This window comes from Lagopus muta, chromosome 13, assembly GCF_023343835.1.
Source record: "Lagopus muta isolate bLagMut1 chromosome 13, bLagMut1 primary, whole genome shotgun sequence".
In the NCBI taxonomy this organism is placed as follows: domain Eukaryota; kingdom Metazoa; phylum Chordata; class Aves; order Galliformes; family Phasianidae; genus Lagopus; species Lagopus muta.
In genome coordinates, this window is record NC_064445.1 from 15,297,105 (window position 1) to 15,322,285 (window position 25,181).

At 44.4% G+C, this 25,181-nt stretch overlaps 1 protein-coding gene across 1 annotated transcript; it reads right to left on the reverse strand.

Annotated features, from left to right (window-relative positions):
- Positions 1 to 11: 11 nt before the first annotated feature.
- SH2D1A (SH2 domain containing 1A) lies at positions 12 to 16,980 on the reverse strand. Its single transcript, XM_048959417.1, has 4 exons — positions 16,701 to 16,980; positions 6,197 to 6,260; positions 4,135 to 4,270; positions 12 to 3,875 (listed from the first exon to the last, which is right to left on the reverse strand). Exons 1-4 carry the CDS (start codon positions 16,835 to 16,837, stop codon positions 3,838 to 3,840), a joined length of 375 nt encoding a protein of 124 aa, XP_048815374.1. The 5' UTR covers positions 16,838 to 16,980; the 3' UTR covers positions 12 to 3,837.
- Between the last annotated feature and the right edge of the window lie 8,201 nt (positions 16,981 to 25,181).

Sequence of the window (25,181 nt, forward strand, 5' to 3'; positions counted from 1 at the left end):
GGGGGGCAGGACACAGAGTCCTTTGGTGCATCCACCAAAGCAGCAGTCAGAGCCAGAGCCTGCAAATGGGAAGTAGGAGGAGAAGGAGCTCCAGGGCAGGTGGGGACGGAGCAGTCAGTGCTGCTGAGCCCAGAGGGGCTGGTAGAAAGAAACAAGGAACAAGGGGACACAGATGTTTCTTGATGAAGCCCTGCCCACGCTGCTCTCTAAAAGGATCTGTAGCTCTTCCTAGCAGAGTAAACGCATGAAATCTGTGTACTTGCCATATTACTGTTCCTATAACCAAATACCAGCTCCTTTTGTGATGGATAGTGTGAGCTTCTCTGACTGTCTGCAGCTTGTTTAATCATAGCATCGTAAAAGCACCGAATAACAGACTGGCTTGGGTTGGAACAGACCTTACAGATAATCCAGTTCTGTCCCATGCTGTGGGCAGGGACACATCCCTTATCCCTTCAAATCAGGCTGCCCAGGGCCCCATCCAGTCTGGCCTTGGGCACCTCCAGGAATGGGGCATCCACAGCTTTCTGGGCAGCCATGTCAGGGACTCATCACTCTTGGCTGGAAAATTTCCTCCTTATTTCTGATCTAAATCTCCCATCTTCTAGTTTAAAACCATTCCCCTTTGTATAATCACCATCACATAAAAAGTCATCGTCCCTCCTGTTTATAAGCTCCCTTTAAGCACTGGAAGTCTGCAAGGAAGTCTCCCTTGAGCCTTCTCCAGACTGAGCAACCCCAGCTTCTTCTACCTGTCTTCAAACAAGAGGTGCTCTAGAGTATAGCAATTCCAGATTCCAGAGGGAACACAAAAGAAACAACACAACCAAGACTCTATCTTAGTAACTCACATACAGTGTTCTTAGCTTTAGCTCTAAAATGCCAACTTCTGGCCTATTTTATCTATTTTTAAAAATAACATTGCTCTTCTGGAGTCACCCATAGTCAAAGCAGCTATCCTCATCTCACTGCACCACAGGATTTGTACCACGCGGCACTCGAAGTCAACAGGACATTTCTATAGGGAACAGCCTTCAGGCACATTGCTTACCACCATGCTTATCACCATGGTTCTGTCATTTACAGGAACCACTTCTCAGCACACCCTGTCTTAGTTCCTCTGTCCTGAGAAAGCCAGCCTAAACCAGGATTCAGGCACAGCACTCCAGAAGCAAAGGAGCTCCCCCAGTAAGCCTCTGCGACTGCTTGCTCCCCCAGTAAGCCCACACTGCGACTGCTTGCACCTGGAAAGGAAGGTTTGCAGGAGCAAAAACCTGGAACAGCCACAGAGCATCCACCACAGACATGCAGCAGGAAACCTTTAAGGCACAGACAAGGGGTGAAGGGGTTCAATCAGCACAGCCCCAGAATCAGCTGGTGCTGAATGTTGTGCTTTGAGCTGGTAGCGTTCAGCACTGCGCCTCTCCTGCTGACATTTGCTGAATTGTCTAACAATATTTAAAAAAAAAAAAAACAGCTTTTAAATATTTTATTAAAGAGTAAATCATGCTGAATCTTTCACTGTATGGCACTGTATGAAGATAAGACCCTTGCTTCAACCAATCAGCATAAGTAGCAGGGAGACATGGAGCAAAACATACAGAGAGTAAAATATGATGCAAAGTGGAGGGGAGGGGAAGCAGGACATTTCACTACATATGAAATGTGGCCTTAATTTAGACAGACATTGAGTAATGAACAGCAATCGTCACAAATTTGCAACAGCATTGTCCACCGCTTCCTGTTATCACACAGCTGTTTATTTATTGCATTTACTCTCATTGAGGGTTTACAAGGAGCATTTTGTGCTTCATGATGAATGTTTTATTGCTGCACTTTCTCTCTCTCTCTCTTTCTCTCATTCTCGTTCATACACACATGGCCACTTATAGGAATAAAATAAAAGATAAAACTTGCAGCCTTATCAAATCCAAACTAAAATGCTGCTTCAAGTGGCTGAACCTTGCTGAGTGCCCGTTCTTGCTGCCCTTTTAACTCTTCACTGTTTCCTTTTCAGTGAAGTGACAACAAGTCAGAATCTGGGACAAAACAGCTAAATGGATTACGAAAGTCTGTCTGCCTGCTTGGTAGAATGGTTGGGTGATGCCCCCCAGTGTAGTATGATGCTACAAACATGGCTGCAGCCCTGCCTTTCCCTATACCCCCAGTTCACAGCTTGCCCCCATCTGGTGGGATTTTATCTGTCCTGATCTCCCAAGCCTGCAGCCTGGTGGTTTTGGAAAAGCTCTCTACATCTTCTCAGAAATTTCCAGCTTTCCAAGCTGTGCCGAAGAAGTTGGAAGTACAGGCATGAAACATTCAAGTATTAGACATTTAAGCAATACAACCTCCTCCATAGAAGGAGAGTCCTCCACCTCTCTGGGCTACCAGTTCCAGTGTTCTGTCACCCTTGCCATAAAGAAGTTCTTCCGCATGTTTCTTCCCATGTTCAGGTTCTAGGCCATTACTCCTTGTCCTGTTGCTACACATCATCAAGAAGAGCCTGTCTTCATCCATTTGCCTCCCACCTCCCTTTACATATTTGCAAACATTAATAAGACCCCCCTCAGTTGTCTTTTCCCCAGGCTGAACAGTCCCAGATCTCTCAACTTTTCCTCATACGAGAGATGCTTCCGGCCCTTCACTACCTTTCAGGCCCTCTGCTGGACTCCTTCTAGGAGATGCTGTCTTTTTAGAACCGAGGAGAACTGGACACGGCATTCCAGATGTGGCCTCACCACGGCAGAGCAGAGGGGGAGGATCACCTCCCTTGCCCTGCTGGCCATGCTCACCCAATTGCAATCAACATTAGCTGTGTCCTTTGAAGGGAGTGCTTTTGTGATAGGCCCATATCTGCTGGTGAAAAGTAACACAACACAAACCAAGAGGGCTCCAGCACATCGAGTCTGCAGGGAAGTGTTCCCCACTGCCGGCCAACCCGGGCAGCTCACCAAGTTAAGCAGCCAAGTGCTCCAGCACTGGAGACAGTGCTAACCCTGCAAGGCAACAAGTCCTCCAGATGTAAGCCTCTCCTACAGGAACCCAGCAGCAACTTACTAAAACATATGACAATGAAATAAAAGTAAATATTGTGTAAATACATATACATATATATATATATATATTTTATTTACATGTGGTGGCGATTTTTTCAAGTAGAGAAAATATTGGAAAAATAAAAAGTATGAGGTTCTCCACTAGTGATTGTTCTCATTTACTCAAAACATTACTTGAGCTTTCAATTCTTTGTGCAAATTATAAATTTTGTATGTGGAAACAGCACTGAGTGGTTCTGTTGGATTGCAGAGAGCCTGATATGATGGGAAATCAGCTAGTGGGAATTCTCCTGAGGCCATGTCTGGAATACCTTTTGGAACTGTACGACAGTCACACAGACACCAAGTCTGTGTTCAAGGAAAGGACACTCGATATAAGCAATTTTCCTAAGCCTACAAAAGGGGTCTTACCCATAAATGCCTATCAGAAGAAAGCATAGAAGAGTTGAAAGTCAGTTTATGTAAAATAGAGTGACTAGTCTTGAGATTAGAAAATATTTTGCACTTAGGACTGCAAAAAAGAAAAAAAATGATATGACACCATTTAGTTGTTGATGCTTTTCTCTTACCTCTTACAAAAAAAAAAATAAAATAAAATTAAAAAAAAAAACATTCTGAAACCTAAAACTTCTAAACTTTGAGCTAGAAATACTATGAAACACATTTCAGCAAATGTTACAAGGAAACTCACAGAGTTGTACTAACTATCATAGCTTGTGCTGTTCTAGAGCAGGACCGGAGGCACTACTGGGAGCTGGGGTTATTCCACGGGGAAACGTCTTCATGATGGCTGCAGGTAGTCACGACCGTCATTTCTACCTAGAGAAAAATAATCACACAATTACAGAAGGATGAAAAAGAACAGATCAGATGACCCACCCCTACCAGAGCCACAGCAGCGGGGAAGGCAAGTATCTACCTCTGATGTATTACTCAGGAATATACGTATTTAAATGGATTTTCTCATCAGGTTGAATTCCCTAATGGGTCATATTTTTGGCTCATTCAGGCTCAAGATCACCACCCCCATGGAGGGCCCTGCCCCTCACAGCTGAGGCTGCCTGCACCCCATGGGTACCTGGAGAACACCTGGCTTTCGCATGGTTGATGACCGGATGCTTCAGAGGTGTAACAATGCCCTGGTCGGGTTTCTGGAAGGCTGAAATGAGGTTGTGCATTTTCCGGAAGAGCCGCCGGTGAACCCCGGGTGCCGTCTGTGAACCCAAAGGTGAGAGGTGAGGGGAGGCGAGGCAGTCAGTGCCCTGGTGATGAGCTCTTGTCCTCAGAAAAGCAGCCATGCGTTGGGATGGAGCCAGCCCTTCCCTCAGCCCCTCCAGGTGCCAGCCGACAAGCTATGAGCCATTCCTGCTCTCCTCCCATCCAAGTATGATTCCAACACTGCCTCAGCAAATGAAACTCAGAGCCTGTGGTTCTTGCTGAGCACATTCTCAAGTGGTCTTTTGCTATTCATGATCCCAAGTCAAGGCAGTCTGCAGTCCCCCTGGGAAACACCAGTAAGATGACTGTGAGAGCTGCCTGGCACTGACCATTCACCTCACACCATTAATCTCAGGCACAGATACTGCACAATTGCAAGCCTTTAAGCCTTCACTGCTTTTCAATGTGTTCACTGAGTATTCCCACCCATCTTCTAGTGCAAAGGAAGCAGTCAGACATTACCTAGTTGATAAAAAATGGGATTTTTTCAATCTTTTTATGTTAGCATCTTTGCAAATGCTGCACTAAATCCCGCCTCCACTGCTATATGCCAGAGGTTTCCAATAAGAGGGATTTGACTGGCACTGTTTTCATTTCCCTGCATTATTCCTGAAGGATGGATGTGGTCTGGGGTTGCTCACACACCACATCCCAGAGCAGAAAGCAGAGACGGGAAATCTCCAGCATCAGCTTTGAAGGCACATCCCGTGGGGACAAGAAAGAGGGCAAAACAGAGACTCCTGTTCTTAGCAGTAGAGTCCAGCATGGTCTTGACACTGCTTGCACTAAGGTTTACTGTTGCATAAAGGAATAGTTAGTGTCATAACTAGCACTTCCTCTACAGAGGTTTCACTGAGATTCTTGAGCCCTCAGAATGCCTGCTCTGTGAAACACGGATGAAGTTTGCCTAAACGCAACCAGGAAAAACCCGTGCACAGGAATCCAATGGATACCATGGAGGAGCAGGAGGCCCATTCAGCTCTGAGCACTGCAGATATTGCTGTTATCAGGGCCAAAGCATGCTGTGGCCTCCCTTGGAGCTCCCTTGACAGGTAGATGCCCCACGGGTTCCAGCAGTGCTCCAGACCCACTTGCCAGGCAGCACAAATCCTCAGGGTGTCCCTTGTGCAGTAAGTTGTGAGTTCTTCCTCAGCACCGCTCTCAGGACTGAGGCAGATAATTACTGAGCTGCAGCAATGTGCATGTTTTATCTCTTGACCTGATTCCAAGTAGCACCACGACTCACTCCTGTCTTCCAGAGCATTGCAACCACTTCTGCTAGCACAGTAACCAAGAAATTACGCCTGCCTAGCAATTATTTAGTGTCTGTAAATCAGGCTTAATGTGCAAACAGAAATACAATTATAAAGCAATATGGAGATTACATCCAAAGAACAAGATCTTCATAAAAGAAACTGAGGTTATCATTTAGATTCCATCAATCTAAATTGTCATCTGTATTGCAAATAGAGTTACGCTATGCCTGAATTACTGGTTTCTTATCAACCAAGTGAAAATACACTTTGTAACAAGTTTCTGAAGAGAAACTGAGTTTAAAACACTGTGCATTGAAAAGTATTTCCTTAAATATTCTAGTGTTAATGGCATGTGAGATAGAAAGGAATTGAATACTGATTGTGCTTGTCAAATTATAAAAACATAATATTTTTTTGCCATTGAAAATGATGCAAAGTAATGCACTAATGCATTATGCAACAGCTGAAATGTAACAGGGAATTAATTTATGAGTTCAAGATTGTCAGAAGTGGCACCAAGACATCTTTGTGATGGGTTCGCTCAACATCGATTACCTTCAATGAAAATCAGACTTTGCAGAAGCATGAATAATTTGAATACATTTCATTAAATCAATACTAACACCAAACAGGATACCGAAGTTTTCAGAAAAGAGAAGCACGCACCTCAGCACTCCAGGACCCAGATTCTGTCTTGGATACCCTGTAGGTATAAACGTAACCCTGGTGCCTGTGAAGGGAAAAAAAGCCAACAGCTATTTATTCCTCATTTCTACTGCCAGGTTTCACTCCATTACAGGGGAGTCGGCTCATCTGCTAACCACTCCTTAACAATAAATCCACCCATAAACATTCAAAGTCAATAGAAAACTGGAACTCAGACCAGAGGCAGTCTTTAACATACGGGGTTTTTTTGAATGAGGGACTGTTCTGACTTAGATCTGGTCTGGCAATGTTCTGTTATTCCAGGTTAAGTGACAATGCGTTGATTCCTGCTTCAGCATTTTTATTTTTAATTTTTCATTGACCTTCTTTTACTGACAAACACCAAGAATATTTTCCCTGGGGGGAAAAAAAGTATAAATAAAAAGTGAAATATTGGCATATAAACCTCCTGTTTTATGATTTATTTAAATGCAGATGTTCCCAGAAGAAATTAACGTGACTGCAATTTGTTTGGAAAGCTAGAACCACAAAATCCAGATAAACTACCTTTTGCTTCATGAGTACATTCTTAATTCTCAAACACAGAATGTGAAAGAGTATGAAATCTTTCTTCTTTTTGAATCTAATTTGAGTCCCTCGAGAAGAAGGAGCCATCCACTAACAGCGCAAGGTGTTCTGATGTGCAGAGTCTGTCCTGCTTCTCTTGAGAGCCCAATGCAGTGAATGATTTACATGGTAAATATCCAGAAATCTAACTCAGAAGCAGAGAGAACTCACAGTAGTTCCACGGGTTCAACATTAATTTAGGCAGTGTCAGATAAGAAGACCATATATTACACTACAGAGATATACACGAATACCCAGCAGGATTTTAGAGGCCGTTCACTCTATCAGCATCAGTTCTTCAGAAAGCAAAAATACACTACATTTCTTTCCAATTATACACAGTATTATAGTAGTTATTACAGAATAGCAGAAAGCGTCAATGACACAGGCACCGTATGATTGCAATTACTTACGCTCCATGTCATGGCTCCTGGATGAATCCTTGTTAGCAAGTCATTAGAGCAACCTCTGCAAAGCAGGCTCAGATATAATTTACCTGCACAGGAAGCTGTTAGCAGTTGTCACATTGCTGTAACCCTTTGAAGTTGGGGCAAAAATCCCTGACATGATTTGTGAGCTCTCCTCACCACTCCTCACCTCCCAGAGACACAAAACTGTTGCCTCCTGCCAGGAATGAGGGGACCAAGCTCCCAGCACCACAGTGGAACACCAGGAGCAGAACAGCCCCGCCAACAGCCCCGCCATCCCACCACAACCTCCACTGCTGCAGCCATCAGGGCTGCGGATGGGCCCAAAGGAGCCCCAGGTGTGCAAAGCGTGCTGTGCCTGCAGCAGGAAGGAAGGCCATGGAAGGAGAGCATTGCTGCTCTGTCTGTCCCATGGAACCCCAGCCACTGCTGCTTGGTGCCACGGCTCAAGCCTGGTTCTTTACAAGCACATCTTTATGAGCCACTGTATATGTTCACATTGAGGGAATTCAGTGCCATCAGTGCCCTTAGACTATCTTGCACTATTATGTCCTTTATTAAAACCTCCACAAGCTGTGCCTATGTCTTCAGTATGTCACAATGCTCACTCCAGTCTTACTCCTGGAAATCACAAGGGGCTTCCCTGCATCTGTGCACATAGATTGCCAGTCAGTGTATGGTTACTGAAGTCAGGACTTTACAGCCCACAGTGCTCTGGGGAATACCAGGGGCATCTTGATATTTTGTCCTCTCTCTTTGAAGGCATCTAGCCATCTCCACAATTATTTTTTTGCCTCTAATAGGATCAGTTAGTAAAAATCTAGACTTTCTTTCTTGCCTCCTGCTTTTCATAACACTCTGTGCATGTTACCAGTGCCTGTTCTTTGTTCTTCTGAAGCATTCCAGCTGCTTCAGTTTCTTTAGAGTCTGGTTTTTCCAGACATGGCTCTTTCTCTTCCTAAGAGATTGCATGACTTAAAGACTGGGGTGCTGCTCTGAAATGTCTGGTGGCTCCTAGCACTCTGCTAGGTGGGTTTAGTAAGACACTGGTAAATAAAGGTCAGCTTAAGTAATGTCAAGGACCAAAACAGGGTGGGGTATGCTACAGACATCTATCTCGTATAAAAAGAATTTCAGCTATAAAATCACTCACTCAAGCCTAGAGAAAATATAAAGGGTAGTTCAGATAATGAGACACAGAAAAAGCAACAAGAATTTGGGACTGTGGAGTGCTGATCCCCGCCCCGAGCGTGGGGAGAGTCTGACATTCCTATCACAAGTGGGAGCTCTTCAAATCATCTGGCAAATCTACATTTTTCTCAGGTGAGGAGAGACAGCAAGGCATGAAGGGGTTCCTGGTGCTGAAGGTGAGAAACACAGTGTTATCACCTGCTGTTGGCTCTGAAGACATCAGGAAAGAAAGGCACCCAGCAGGGGGTCAAAGGCCCAAGCCCAGCGCCCACCACCCAGCTCCTTCCAAGGAAACGTGCAAGGAGTGAGGACGGATTTGTTAAGGAGAGACCAGCTGCTCTCCATCAGGATCTTTGTTTCCACAGAACAGTGGATTACAGCTCTTCTGGTAAGTATTCTGCTAACAAATATGATCTTATCAAAACTTTCTGTTAAGTAGCAGGAACTTACTTCATTGCCACTTCAAAGTGCTTTCTAACTTCCATGCACAAGCAAGCAAGTGACATCATTTTGACGTGTCCAACTCTTTTCACTGCTACATGGGCACTGCCTCGGTGAGAAAGGTTTCTGTGATTCAAAGTATCTAATATTTACTGAGATCAGTGTGGGATGAAGGAAGATCAAGCTGTTTCTCTTAAAAATTAAACAGAAAAATTAAACTTGTGGTTGAGCAGAATGTTGCCTCTAAAACTGCAGATTACAGAACATCAGGCAAAAGCAAGAGGAAAAATACATTTACTGGAGCATTAGTACAAGGAGATGAGAAAATCCCCAGCCGCCATTAGGGGACAGCTCAGTTGTCTGTATTTTTCTTGATTTATGGCAGATAAAAAAGCTGCCAGTATGACACATTGGTCCTTTATATAGTGTGGCCATGTAAACTACAGGCAAATAGCAGAGACAGGACAGCACAGGCACAGCACTGTCATCTGGGGCCTCTCATAGTGGCACACCTTGAGGCATACCAGACCCACCCAAACCTGTGCTCAGGGCCCTGATCTCATCTACATGCTGGAGAGAATCATCAGGAGGTGGTCACGTCACTGAGAGAAGGACTTGGGAGAGCACTCACAGTGGCACTGCCTTCCCTGCACTTCTTGGGAGAGGAACATTTCTTTGCACCTGGGACAGACCCAGCACAAGGCTCCCTGCCCCTTCTCCTGGCTTAAGGACTGGCCCCAGCCCTGCTCACAGTCACAAAGCTCCTCATTCACACCTAGGAAGCTCCCAGAGATGGGAGCGATCCTGAATCAACAGCAGCATGAACAGGGGCCCCACAGACTCTTGATCAAAGGCAAAAATCAAAAGTAGAATACATCCATTGCTGTAAAGACAATACTAGGTAGCACTTGAGAAACAGTAGTTTGCTCACCACTGATAATATTTTTTTAATCTCATTTCACTTTTTTTTTTTTAATTCCCCATAAAAATAGATGTTATACCAGCTGGGAACTGTACTATCATGACCATGCTGCAGTAAGTTAACTGGGAAAACTTTGTCAAAGGGAAATCTGAAAAAGTTGCTGTTACAGAGAACGGTCCATTTTGTATTATAGCTTTTTTCTTTATAGCTGGCTAATTCCTCCCAAAGAGCTACAAAGGCATCATTCACAGATGACATACCGAGACAGCATCTGTCTCCCCATCCTCTCCACTCCTCCTTTTCAACTGCGATCAGGCTTGTTAAAGCTTCATTTGCTCTAGCAGGTGAATAATTACAATCTTCTGCACTGCTGAAATAGCCGGAGGATATCAGCTGCATGCTGCAGCTTAAAATTAACCATGACATTTCAGCTGCATGGTGTATTTTAAAATCATTTCCAAATGTTTTGTGTCTCAGTTGGGAAATTTTATTAAACTAATTTGTATTCATTTCTGGGTCCAAAATGGAGCAAATATAAAGGGAGAAAGATGGAGAGATGAGGGAAAGCCGGGTCAGCAACAAATGACATCAATTTCTTCCTCCTCACATAACTTTTATTTGGATGTCTTTGCAATGTACTAATCAACTCCTCTCACCTGGTGTACTTGCATCCTGATCTTCCTTGAGAATTTCTCTTTATGATATTGCTTAGGAACGAGCTGCAGCTGTAAAGCAGTGGCCCGCAGCACTGCATGTTGACCATGCTTGGTTTCTTGTATGTTCACCACATCTCTGCACTTCAGGCTGAAATTTTTTTCTTGGGTGTTTGTCTCAATCTTTTTTGAAGTATGGGAAATGTCAAGAAATGCCATGAGAGAAAAAGGGAGGCTGCTTCATAAGCTGGGCAATGGCACAGCAGTGAGAATCAAAGTGCTGGGCTAGAGCTGGGCCGAACCAGGAAGGGGAACAGGGAAATGAAGCCTGAGGGCTTCAGCTGAGGGCCTTACAAAGAGCTGGAGGTGGGGAGGGCTGAAAAAATCAGCCAGAGAAAGTGAACAGCTAGGAAGCAATGGAAAAAAAACAATGAAACAGCCTGCAGCAATTCAAGCAGTCAGCAGGCTGTACAGGATAGTAATGCTGAGTATTCTCAAAGAGCTTTCCTGTCCCATTCTCCTTGGGAAGCCAAAGCCAAAGAGTACTGCAGCCCTGAGCATCCTGCGTCACAGTTTCTCAAGTGTGAAACAGAGTTAGCAAGATCTTCATCTCACAAACTGAGGTAGTGTTAAACCACACACAACACTATGGAGATGAGTACAAGAGAGCCCATGGGGGAATCACTACTTCTGTATGCAGAGCAGGGGTTGGAGGACACACAGTATGCAAGAGACTGAGTGGGTCTGATGACAGCTTCTTCCAGCTCATCCAGAGGAGCCTGGTGGCTCCCACACATCTGCTTGGGCACCAGCCCCAGGCAGCACCCCAGAGGGTGACCCCAGTGGGCCCATGGTGGTGGTAGTGGAGCAGAGCATTGAAATCCAAGAGGGACTCAGCTGCCCTGTGGCCATGTCTGGGGGCTGCAGGCCCACCTGTGCTCGTGAGGGACCCCCACTCCTCATCCCTGCTGCTGTTGTAGGGACAGCTGCCAAGAGATAGGCAGATCCAGACACCCTCTTAAACAGCTTTCTTTTTCCTCTTTTAATTGTTATATTGCTACTTGGTTTATTAAGCACGGAAAGGCCAAAGAGTCTTGTTAGTTAATGTAGGAGAAAATTCTGCTTAAGCTTATATCTCCTCATTCTGTCTTGGAATGTATATTTTCTGGCTGACAAGCAGCTTGCCTGGTTCCTGCCTTGTTTAGGTTTCAGGCACACAATCAAGGTACAGCAGCTTAGCAATTACCACCCATCAGCTAACCCAAGCTGAAGAAATAGCGTTTGCATTGAGATGATATGCAAGATACAAGTTCTCTGTCAGCAAGAGTGCACAGAATAGTTTAAATCAGTGTTTACATGGTCTGAAAAGCTCAACCAAGCTCACAGTAGCACTCCATACACGCCCATCTGAGTTTACACTTCTGTCACTGATTCCCTACTCGTGCTACCAAATCTGTAATGTGTAGATCTACCATAACACTGCAGCATTATAAGCAAAGGCATTCTCACGATTTTCTTTTCTAAAATGAGCAAAAGCCTGAAAAAAGGAATGTCAAAGCTTCTGAAATGCCGGTGAGTCTATATGCAAGCAATCTGCTGTGAAAGATTGTCAGCATCGCCATTTGAGCACTGCTGATGACCAGCATAAGAGCTGGTTCACCTGCAGGGACAGCGTGCAGGTGTGATTGTGGTGGTCTGGTACAGGATAGCAGAGCCAAAAGGAATGCCTCAAATGGGAATTTATTGACATTTGGAAATGGAATAAGAATTGATTTCAATCTGAGACAAGAAAAGGCAGGAACTTATTCTCCAGTGGGGCAGTAGCAAAGCTTTGTGAATGATGATGTCCTACAGAACAGCACATCACAAAGGTAAAATCTCATAGCTTCATATACCTTTGAAACATTTGTAGGACTGCTTGGGAGTGATGCATTGTAGCTCATAATTAGATTTCCCATTTCTCTCCGAGCAGGGAGGCACAGTTCTGACCATAAAATCCCTGGAGCTGAAATCACTGCTTGAACTAAATCTTCAAAGCTCAGGTCTGGAAAATCGAGTAGAGCTGATCTAGATTTTGTTATCTACCAACTGCACTCATTCTGTTGTGTGCAGCCTGCCTAGCACGGTGACTAGCCATCATTCAGGCTGCTGACCTAAAATCTTTCCAGGAAAATGCACTGGAATAGCTGAAGGCCATGGGACAAGTTGTTCCTCAGCAAAGATTCAGCAGGGAGCTGAAATACCTCTGCTCTGCTGCAAAAGATTTTTTCAAAGCTGAAAATAGAGCATGATATGTACAACATCAACTTTGAGTTGAGGAGCTCCCCCACAGAGAGAAGCTTTTGTTCCAAAGGACGATGCTTATTATGTGCAGCGTTATAATGAATGCAATTATTCTGTAACTTCTGTCAAACATGGGAAACAAAGGAAATGCTGAGCTGAAATGACTCGTGATCCCACCTCACACCTTCACACTGCACACCTGATAGATCTGCTTCATCAGGAAGTTTCCACACATTGCACTGTGGTAACGGTGACAGAAATAACTGTGTGTGTAAAAGTCTGATAGCACAGATATCACAGCCTATCCTCAGTGCCATTGCTGCTGCTTCAAGTCCTCTAAACAATATTCTATTCTGGCTTTTGATTATTGTCTGCAAATTGAATGCAACACAGCACATGAAGGGCTGATTCCAAACAAATGATCTGAACATAGGATTTGACAAGTATGTCATGTTTAGCTGAACATTCACCGAGAAATATTTGAAGGTCTGAAACAGCTACTAACACGCCAAGTATATGAATGTTAAGGCCCAAACTACAAACTGCTTTCTCTGTGCCATTGCAGGCACGAACTGCTTGTTTCTGCACACGCTGTCATATAGCTGTAAAGGAAAGCGGTGCTTTTGGCACTCTCAGGAGTTCACTCCATGCGTTTTTATGCGCCGTTGAAGAGGCTTCATCCCAAGCTGGCCTCCCTTATTGAGTCCTGTGTCCCCCATCGACTTCATTAGGAGCAATGTGCACGGAGGATTTCTGACAGTGCTAAAAACGTCAGATGGAATATCGAGCGGCGAGGAAGCCGTATCAGTAAAGAAAGCTCTCTGGAACAGCCAGGCATTGACAGCAACACCTCAGAGTGCTGCACATAGCGCACATTTACAGAGAAAACGTGTACATTTTTTTAAAGCATATATATTTCTTCTATTCCAGTTTTCAGGAGCAGTAAAAGTCTTCTCCCTCCTTCTTCCCTAACAAATTTCCAGGCAATGAGTGTGTTCCTCTGTTGTCACTGTCAAACAGGAACAAAGGATGGCCTTAAAGTATATGTTATCAATGTAATGATGGCATTGGTACCACAAAGTTCATGAGGTACCATGAAGATCAGTTATCAATGTAATAATGGCATTGGTACCACAAAGTTCATGAGGTACCATGAAGATCATCTGAAACAGAAAACCTCGCCAAAGACTGCAGGCAGCATTTTTGTTTGCGGGAGCCCCAGGTGACCCTGGTCCAAAGCAAAACCCTTCTACCCCTCTACCCCTCCGTGCAAAGTATAACTGTGGTCATAAAATATTTCTGAAAGTGGGTTCTTTGTGCTTTGCCACAGCCACACCAAAATCTGCTCCTCCTTTGCAGACTGGCAGGCATGCTGCGTGTACGTTGTGACTTGGGCTGGCAGAAAGCAGCATTCCAGGGAGACAGAGAATACATCAGGAGAAACAGAGAAAAAGCAGAGTTTTCTAGACAAATGCTCTGACAACAGGGGCATGCCTGACACAGCTACCCATCTCTACAGGTCAGGTTTTATGCTACCACCTGTCTCTTTTATGATCGCCCTGTAAAATCAGTGTCAGGCGCAAGGGATTCGTGAATCTTTGACTCTTCTCCCTTTTAAAGGTCAGGGCTCCACTTTTTAATTGAAAAAGCAGAAGGTGAATGAACCTGGCTGTGAACGCCACTGCCCTTATTATGCGTGCTCAAAGACTGCCAAACTATGTTGAGGCTTTTGGGGAGTGCAGAGAGCAGGGTGCCACCATCAACTTACAATGTCTCTCCAAGAAAGGAGGCATTGCTTGAGCCACAGAAAGGCGGAGGCAATTGCAGGACTCACCAGCATCAGGGTGGGCAGGGCAGCCACTTTCCTGACTCTTGTTTTCCTTTTGATAAACTGTGAACACGGGAGCTGCGTGATTCCTCCTTGGATTTTACCAAGCTCTTGTACACATACACTCTCATCACCTGTTCCATCTCTGTGCGTGCTGTTTGGACCTGAATGTAGAGGGTTTGGACTGATGGGTTTATTTTTGCAAAGCCAGGCATCATCTTGGCATCATCTGTTGAATATATATCTACACCTCTAATGGTTTCCCTGTCTTCTTCTCTAGTTTCTCTCTTCTGAAGAGACATTTTACCTTTAGCTTTAGTAAATTTGCCTATTAAGGCGCTTCTGTAGTTTATGGCACACATTTATCTAACCTGTCACTGCTACCTCCAGTGAGAGGCTACTCCTTGATGCCTTTATGATAACTGTCCTCAAAGTTATTGTGTAATATGTTGTTTATCTGAGCTAAAATATTAGGAAGCATTAGATCCAAGCTTTAACTCTACCACTTTTCAGCCACCTTACCATCTTTGTATGGTCATTTTCACCACATTTTTTCATTTAGTTTTTTCTCACAATTTATCCAAGATGCTATTGGAAATTTCCCTCATACATTGAGGATTATAATAAAAGAAAAAATGTTCATGATTTCTATTCTACAAGAAACCCGCATAAAATTCATCAGCAATTTTTTTTTCTTTTTTCCCTTTGCATAGCATATATGTGTTTGAAGGTGACATGATAAGAAGACTTGAGAGGCCCATAATTTCCAGATACAGTTAGGTGGGTCTTGTTGCTCTTTCCCCAAAGCTTGCAGAGCTTTATAGCTAGCAATCCTTTCTGTTCTTCCTATTTTTGTTTTATATATCTCATTTTATATATTTCATTTTATATATTTAATTCACGAAATTTCTTCTTGAAGATGTGTCATTAACGTGGCAAAAAATCCCAACTGATTGCATGTAGGTAGAAGACCACGTTATGTACTTACAGCCTGATTTAGACTAATAAAAAAATTCCCTATTTTATGCAGCATTGTAATGTTCTGCTTGACCCTTTCTCTAACACTTCGATGTTCCATCTGCACTGACTGACTTCTGAGTGTTAAGGAGGTATATCATCACTTTCTCTGATGGCTATTTTAAAAAGATTCTGCTTTTATTGCCTGTTGCCATCGCAGGAATCATAGCACTCCTTACCCCTTGCTACTTCTATTCCATTTTCTTATTTCACATTCTTCTAGCTGTTAAGGGCTGTATTTGTTAGCAGAAGTGCCTGTCTTGGCTCATCTTCTGATTTCATGAAGAGAAGAAAGAATATATCTTCTGCCATGAAGACGTTCTGCTATGAGGTGGTATATTTGTGGATTGCCTATTACCTCCTTGCATTTCTCCATTTACTGGTCTGCAACAGGAGAATAATAATGCTCACTTGGAGCTTAATTGCATATTGTTGGAAATGTATTCAAGACCTCTGGGGAAAACCTGACTAACAATTCTTCCTCCGCTGCTTTTTTCTGCCCTCTCTTTGCTCACTGTTAGCTATTTTCTTTCCAGTCCTAGCACTGTTTTCTCTTGCTTTTCTTCTGCTGAAGAGAGATACAACCATCTGCATGGGCAAATCTTTGCTCTGACAGTGCATTGGTACTTGGCTGTACAATAGTCTCTCGAAGGATGTCTCATTCCTCTGCCTTTGCCAAAAGTAGGGAAACTAAGATGCTCATTAAAATGAGGTCCTGTGACTTCATCGTTTTCCAGCTCACCCAGGGCAATATCTACTAATACCTCTCTGGCAGGTCACCTCCTTGAATATTTCCCCATTCACTTTATGTGAAATGTTTTCAATTAGTCTGTTGCCCATCAGTAGTCCTCATTCTTTAAAGGTAGTTTAATCCATGCCTGATGGATTATAGGATGCACCCTGACCAAGAGCACCGTGAAGTGAAAACGCACAGGGGCGATGCTTTCACTGCCCTCTCCAGCAAGAGCTGGAGGAGCAGCAATCAGCAGGCACAAAGCTGAGCTGTCCATGGCCCCTCACCCACCCATCTGTGCTCAGAGTGCGCTCAGCCTCACTGCACGGGACTCCCCCACCATGCAGATTCCCAAGTTGAGATCTGCAGCAGCCCTACCAGCCCTCCGCCACCCGTACTCACAGCACACAGAGGCAGTAGACCCCCGGGATGCTCTCGCTGTCCCGCAACAGGTAGCTGCCATCAGCACCCGCCGCCAGCAGCAGCTTCTCCCCAGTCTCTCGAGTGATGCCCCCGTGGTAGATGGGCAGCGCTTCCATGGCCTCGCCAGCTGTGTCTGCACCGCTGCCACTGAACCCAGCACGGTGGTGGTGCTGCTGAGATAAACAGGATGTGTTCACACTTCTCAGCCTCCGCAAAGGGCAAGGCAGCACTGAGGGAAGAGTGAAGAACGAACATTGCATCTTTTGCTTTTTGTTCAAGCACTGGGTTTTTTTTCCCTTGCCACTTTTTGTCTTCCTGTTTCGCAGGCTGTGACAGCATCACAGGCATCTCACAGCCCACCCTGCCCAGGTGTCCTTGCTCAGCCCACGCAGGATGTGGTGCCTGGCATGAGCTGAAGTGCTGACAAAAGAGGGGAAAGTAGGATCCTGAGGATTCTCTGCTAATTGTAGATGGAGTTCTTAAACCTCTGTTTTTGCAAAATCCTGAGAAGTGAGAAACTGAAGGCAGCAAGCTTGGGCTTGTGGCCACACCAGACTTCTGGTCTCAAGCTGCAGGCTTGAGTGTCCAGCCACAGCCCAGGCCCCAGGCTGATTTACCTCTGAGGGGTTGTCTTCATAGTCGTTGGTCGGTGGTACTTAATCACTGCTAGCACTTGTTCCTGCTGGAGGCAGGCAGGCCGCAGTGCAGGCAGGGAGGCCCCACACATCCTTCCTGAAACCATGAGCACTGCTGTCATGCAGGCCCTGAAATCCAAAGACATCTCTGAGAAAAAAGCTGCTTCTCCCAGCTCCCGTGCTCACACAGTTCTTCAGCATGCTTCCTACTCAAAAGCTCATGGTTGAAACTTTGCTTTTTGTGTCCCCTAAAGCATCCCTGCTGCAGCCATGTTCCCACAGCTGGGTGCGGGGGAAAGGGCATGAACTGAAACACAGCAGTAAGTACGGGTTGTGCTTGCTACGGAGTTTCTCTGAACAGAGGTTTTTCCCCTGCAGGATGGCAGTTCCAACAGCATGTCACTGTGCAGCTGGCATCAGGGTGCTGCACCCTCTCATCAGCACCAGGCTCCAGCATCCCCAGGGCATCGTGTCCTGGCAGGTGTCTGCTCCCAACCCAGGGGCTGAGGCAGGAAAACCTCCTCTTAAATTAGTCTGACCACTTCCACTGTTCAATGATTCTTCTGTCTGGTGATGCAGGTGCTCCTTGCCTCATTTCCTGAACTTGAGCACTGGGCTATCCTGGTCATTGTTTTTAATGGATTGTTGAAGTATTTGTGCAACAAAGTAGAGTTGCTGCCTGCTGCACGTGTGACTGATGTGGACGGTGACAAGGACTAAGCAAAGGACTGTTCCCTGGTAAAGCTACCGCCTATCTTTTCTCCTTTTCCAAACTACTTGCACTATTGTGGATTTCTTCTGACTGTTTCCAGTGTCCCATCTTTGACACTGATAGCCAATTTCAGAAAAAGGTTTCTGGTGTTAGTTGGAAAGGAGAAACCACCAGAGTTGTCCACTGCTGCAGATCTCATTTTCCCCCTCATCGGTTTTCAACTGAAGCAGACATAGAAAATCATAAAACTTGTGACTACAAGAAGATCTCTTAATAAGGGAGTGACTGCATTAATCCAGACCAGCCTGTCTCCTCCCAGCAGCTTGATGAAGCTTTTACAGAATTAAAAAAAAAAGAGCTGCAAAGGCCCACCTTTGCTTTTGCGGGTGAGAAACCCACAAAAATCCAGCTACCCAATCCTGAAGCCAGGGCTTCCCTACACATCCTTTCATGGGCACACTGACAAGGGAATATGCAGCTTCAAGAAATAATGGAAATACTGAGTTCTGCAGCAGTGTGCTGATGGTCCCTTTGAGCACCCCTGCCTGCTGTAGGATGCTGGATGTCCCTTTCTCTTGCTTGGTTTGCATGGTATTCAACATATTCTGGACACCGTTTTTTCGGTCCTTCACTAAATCAGTCCAGCTGGCAGTCCCTGGAGAACACTGTAAAAATTTATCTAAAAAATACATGAAGGGAAGGAAATACTTAACGGCGCTCTGAAATATTTGGCCATGAAAAGCAGGCTTAGAAAGACAGGGCTGCAGAGACCTCTTGGGTCATCAAGCCTAGTTCCCTGCTATCTTAGCCAAACACAGCACATAATCCCTTTCAGAAACTCATTATACTCTGTCTTAAAAGTAACTTGGGTGGTTGTTTTTGTTGTTGTTGTTGTTCCCTCTGTTCTCATTGGAAAGCAATTGCAGAACATCACTATTCTGTTGTTTGGAAACCTGCCTCCAATTTCTATCCTAAATTTATTCATGACCAATTTATACTCATTTGCTCTTGTGCCAGTGTTGTCCTTTGGTTTGAATAGAGGTTTTCTCTTTGTGGAGCTCATGCCCATGCAGTATTTATAGTGCCTCTCCTGCCCTTTGTTTTGCCAAGCTACTCTCACACTTTAGGCTCTCCCTTCCCATGGTCACTGTTATCTTTTTTGGTAGCTTCCCAGATGTGAAGTGAATCACTGGTGAGTAGCGTGTGCTGTCCTGGCTGCCTTCTAACCTTTTCCCCAGGTAAAATACGTTGCTTTGTATGCTCTGTGCCTTTCTCCATCTTAGTAAGTTCTTACCATTGAGTGCCCAAATGTACATGCATGATCTTGCACTCAAATCCTACTCAATTTCATCCAATTTATATTATCCCAGTTCTCATGGTCACTCAGTTCTTCCCAAATGAGAAGTCTTTTCAGTGACAGTAGGTCCCTCCCTGATGCCACTGGTAAATTCAAGTAGCACATGCTTATATTTTTTATGCCATCATCATTAATAAAAAATGCTAAATTATATCAGGCTCAAGACTAACACTTGGGAAACTACTTTCTCTCAGACTCAATCCTCTCCTACTACTTCATTATCCACTTCCCAATTTTTTTGCACAAATCTCTTATTTTAACTAATAATTTCCCATATGGCTCTGTACCAACTGTGGTACTTACGTTTAGATAATTAGCTCTAAGCATTTCCTTTGTCTATAAAAGTAAATTAGGATGGTATTTTAAGCACCATCATGGTATTTTAGACAGGTACTTGTGAAAGGGCCTGAGAAGTGGAGGCAGGGAAGGCAAAACAAAATCACTTTAAGATTTTTGAACACCTGCAAAGATTTGAGCCGATTTTCATTTTCAGATGAGCTGCTTCATTCATCCCTAGTGATGACATTTTCATACGTTGTTGAATTTTATAACAAATCTGGATATTATAACATGAATGAAGAAGCATCATTAAAATTTGCAGATATTGCTATTTGACTGAAAATACGAACGACCTTTAGGACCTGTAAGAAATTAATGTTACTGCAGGACTGTTACAGAAAGGCCTTGTAGTTCTGCTGATGCAGCAGTAGTATCATAAAGGCCATCGCTGTAGAAGTACTGAAAAAGCAGCTTCAGAATTGCCAGCTATTGCAACGTTTTGTAGAAAAAATTAATTGGCAAAAAGCCACATTAAAACGCAGCTAACTTAAAATGTAATTTTCATTATTTCTTGTCACTTTCATTTTTAGTGTAATCTAACAAAATAATCAGAACAACTGTATAGAATAGTATTTGCAGACAGCCTTGTTATTCACATGAAAAAGTAATACTGAGATTCATTAAAATTTTGGTTTTGCTGCAGAGTACCTGCAGAGTCACCATTATCACATTTCCTTTTTGAGCTGAAATGAGATTGAAAAATGCAGCTACAATTAGCTAATGAGAAATTAACTGCAGGGTTCTGAGCATCAGCAAAGCAGAATCTGAGGACATTTTGTCGTGCAGCTTATACATCAGCATACACTTCTGCAGCCTTCATGTTAGTCATGATGCTCAGTGGATGTTGCTTGGAAAAAAAATAAATAAAAAGGAAGAAAAAAGTAGAAGATGGTTATAATATATAAAGTTTGGATTCGGGAGCAGGTTCCAGACTTCATACTAGAGGATGCATAGTTTGGTCAGTTCACATTTGCTTTTGAGAAAGGCCAACCTGTAAGACTGGACTGTCACACAGAACTGCCCAAATCTTTGGGTAACCATGAGGGAGGTTGCAGAGCCCTTCAAATCAAGCAGAGCTCTCCTTACCTGGGAACATTAAGTCCTCCAGTGGCACTTTAGGTGCTGTCTGGAGCTCTGTACTGGGCTCAGAACTTGATAAGATAAACTTTCTCCTCGCTGGCAAAGTGGGCAAACGTCTGGTACTGCCTGTGGGAGTTGGATCTGGAGGAGACTGAGAGTACAAAAGGTTAAGGCCCTTTATGAATGAAACCCTTTATGCTCCTCAACATTTTTCTTCTGAGCACAGATAAGCACATGCATACCATAAGTGATATCATTTCACTGAACTTTAACAACGCTATTTCCTCTGCGTGGCCTCACAGCTTACCTGTGCAGTTGTTTTGAATGTTTTTTTGAGCGAGATAACACTAAAATTGAAAGCTACATAATATGATGACATTCATATTAGAAGTTATCTGTGTTTTAATGCGGTTTCTTATACCAGTTACTATTTCGTGCTTCTTTCTGCAGCACCATTGCAACAGCTGGCCATTTTGCAGGTGCGTTTGCATTGCCCAAGCGGAGATGCCATTTGTGATAATGTCAGCACGAGCAAAGCCACTCTTAGGAGCTCGTGCTTTTTTGTTTCCCGCTATTACTCTTTTGACAACGCTTTCCCGTAAAATTCAGCAGTGTGCGGGCAGTCGTGAGCATTACGCACCCAGCTGCTTTGGAGACCAGGGCCTCCGCATCCTCATGATTTCACCGAGGCAACTTCAAAGTCGACAGGGCTAAAGCGTGTAATGGCACTCTCTGGGTGGAGAAAATGTCCACGCTGGAGCTCTTCCTGGATGCATTCCTATGTGAGCGAGTCTGGAGTTGCACATAAGCTTTAAAAACTAGATTTTCGCACAACATGCACGCACAGTAGTAAAAATTGATTTGCTGACATCCCAGCTGAGTTCCTAACGGATATTTATCTGAATTACAACAGCACCGTGTAATTAGGTATAAATAAGGGCCTTTGTTCTGGAGGGGAGGAAAGTTTATCAACTCTGAACCATATGCAATTGCGTGTCTAATCTCTCCCTGCAATTATTTCAAATGCACATCCAGATGATAGCATTTATATTCATTCCGAGATTCACTGAGTTTCAGGCCAGAAGGGATCATTATACCATCTGGCCTGACCTCCTGGATATCACAGGCCATTACATTTCCCCAATTACCTCTATATTGAGCCCCTTAACATGTGTTTGACTAAAGCATAACTATTTTTGACTAAAGCTTATCTCCCAAAAAGGCATCTAGTCTTGATTTGAAGCCATCAAGAGGAGCGAATTCACTATTTTGTGGGTACTTTGTTCCAATGGTTAATCACATTCACTATTAAAAATGTAGGTCATGTTTCCAATTTGAATTTGTCTGGCTCCAGATTCCATCCACTGGTTCTCATTATACTTCCTAGAGTTAAGTTAAAAAGCCCTTCGGTACCCATTATTTTTTCCCCTCAGTAAGTATTTATTCTCTGGAGTCAAGTCACCTCTGAACTATTCTGTTTTGTTGTTTCTGATAGGCTTTGCTGAACTCTAAAAAGTCACAGTGTAAAGTGTTTTCTCCTGCCCATCCGTGTGTTTGCTTGCATTTTGCACGGTATGGGTTCAGCAGCACCCAGCCCCTTCTGCTGACGGCAATGTGGAGCACGGAGGTGAACTACTGCAGGCATGTGTTGAGTTGCTGTCTTCTGATCAGCTGTGGTCTGCAGCAAAGCCTCTCCCTCCCAGTGCACAGCTCCCAGCTGCAGGGCAAGGGAAGTTGCACCATGCTGAAGTTTCATAAATACAAACTTCAGTACATCTCCTTTCATCCCAACAGGACAGGTTTATTGTATAACCAGATTTAATTTATGACTGTACTCACCTCGTCATCCTCCAGCAGTGATTGGTGATGGCTTGCAAACTGCATTGCTTATGGCAAAATGAAAATGTGCTGTGCGCTCTCCTGTTGCCAGCTGGAGTGTCCAATATTTTGAAGTTCCTGACATAACTTTACTTAGAACAGCAGAAAATGAAAATATACAGAGACATATCTTTCCTCTTAAAGGTGTAGATTCCAAATGCTCGATTAACCAGGTTCAAAATAAATTTTAGAGCAAATAGTCCAGTACAGCCCTGCATCTACTCCCTCTTGCACTAAGGAGAGATTTTTCATTTCATAAATCAGAGTCCACAGCAGTGATGTTGCCCTGCTCTCAGTTCCTCCACTCCGAGCACTTTGCAGAGAGCACAGCAGCAGCACACATCGTGGCCCACTGCTGTCACAGACCAGGCTGGCAGCAAAGCAGGCACAATATCAGCTGAGGAAAAGGAACAACTTGTGGTCACAGTAACTGCTCTCTGGAAGTTTCACCTTAGCATTTTGTGCACAAATTGCTTTTCCAGCCTACACCACAGACTGCAGCAACAAGAGCAATTACATTTCTGTCCAAAAAAACCAAGCAAATAGAACCGATCATGTGAGTGTTCATACAGGGTGCTTATGTATTTTAAAATGCCTGTGTGTATTATATTACATTTATCCTAACAGATTCTGAAAAATGTCTTCATTAAGCTTTATCTTTTTGCACTGATGGAGTTACTTTTCTCCAGCCCAGGAAAAAGAACCTATGTACGTTGAATCTCTGCCAGGTTGCACTGTCATACCACGAGCTCTGTGGAAGGTGAAATTATTCACAGGGCTCATTTTACTCTGACTGAAACCAACAGAATCTCCTGCTTGCAGTGAGAGCTTACACAGGTGAAACCTCTCTCAGCAAACAGGAAGTGAGTGTTGGACAACAGCAATCTTCAGGCAAGGACTGCCAGCACTTGCCTCTGCTCAGCCCCATCCCGAGCCATGTGCTGTGGAGCAGATTAGTAGGGCCCTGCAGTACTGGCAGCTCCAAGCAGCACCATGAAATTGTGAGGGTGGATTAAACCCACGTCTTTGTCATTTTGCTACTGGTTGCAAGCTAAATCAAATACAGTAAGAGGAAAGAGCAAATAGAATTGAGTTGGCCAAGACAACATTTCCATGCCAAGAGAGGCTATCCTATCACTGTCACAGCTCCCTGCATTAAGACCATTTTCTAAAGCATACATGGGGTTCTCCACCAACTGGTAGCTCAAGCTGGGTGCTGCAAAGGACTCACAGCTCCAGGTCACTGCACTCCATCAGTACTGGATGGGTGTCTTCTGAGCGCCAACAATGTCTCATAAGCACTTGCAGAGAAGCATTCCCCTTGATTGGCATGATCTGGCAGCCCCACTGGTTGGGAAGCCACATCCCACACATGGCCGAACCCCCAACACCAGGATCATGGTGAGAAGCAGGACAAGGTGCAGGAGACTACATGTGGTAGATTGCTACCCTATTTTAGGATAAATAAAAATGCCTCAGGCAACATGACGTGAAGTCTGAGAGGCCAAGAAGAAGGCCTTTGTCTCCCAGATGGGGCTCCTGGCCTATGGCTCACAGCCCTGTTGAGGTGGCAACAGCTAGGTGGGGAATAGGAAAAGCTCAAGACTGCAGAGGTGTTACCCTCCTTAGTGTGAAAGGGAAAATTTAATCCAGAGATGAGACTTGCTGCTTGATTTGGCACAACATGCACATGAAAGGCTGCTGGCAGGCATGCATGACTTGGGTCCCAAGTCTCAGTCAGGCTAAAGAGCTCCTGCGAAGTTGCTGCCTCTGTGGGATCAGCTTCTAAAAACCAGCTGTGATGTACCTCACATCTGAACTCTGTGTCACATGTGTGCAGCCATTAAGAGTGCATCCCAATGGTTCTCGGGGCAGCAGCCTCACCCTGAGCACCTCACTTGGATGAGGTCGGGCTCCCCGATTTTTCACACAGAGGGTGGTGGCACACAGGAACAGGTTGCCCAAGGAAGTTGTGGATGCCCCATCCCTGGAGGCATTCAAGGCCAGGCTGGACATGGCTCTGGGCAGCCTGGCCTGCTGGTTGGTGACCCTGCATAGAGCAGGGGGGCTGAAATCAGATGATCACTGTGGTCCTTTCCAACCCAGGCCATTCTATGATTCTATGATTCCCTGCTCCCTGGGACACCGTGCCTTTTGCCAAGGGAACTGTCTTATAAAATACAACTGAATCCCCTCAAAAATACAAGGGGAAAAAAAAAGTGTATATAAAAAAAAAAGGCACTGCATCGGTGCTTTATTTTGCACATTTTTGACCCAGTGCTCACGACAAATTTGCTTCTAGCAGGAATGAGAGGATGTTAGCAGTGTCTGAACGATTTGCACTCAGGCTTTCCAACCTGTAGTTCAAAAAAATGTAAACATCAGGCCATTAACATTTAATTGCCTTTTATATTCTCAGTGGAAGCTTTTACTATGAACTATTCATAAGCACGCGTAGG

Bases quoted from the DNA above. Each gene is read 5' to 3' on its own strand.
- SH2D1A (XM_048959417.1), bottom strand. From the start codon at position 16,837: ATGGAAGCGCTGCCCATCTACCACGGGGGCATCACTCGAGAGACTGGG. The intron at 4,271-6,196 runs GTGCGTGCTTCT...TTGGGTTCACAG, and splicing joins CTGGGTCCTGGAGTGCTGAG to ACGGCACCCGGGGTTCACCG. The intron at 3,876-4,134 runs GTACCCATGGGG...ATTTTTCTCTAG, and splicing joins GAAAGCCAGGTGTTCTCCAG to GTAGAAATGACGGTCGTGAC.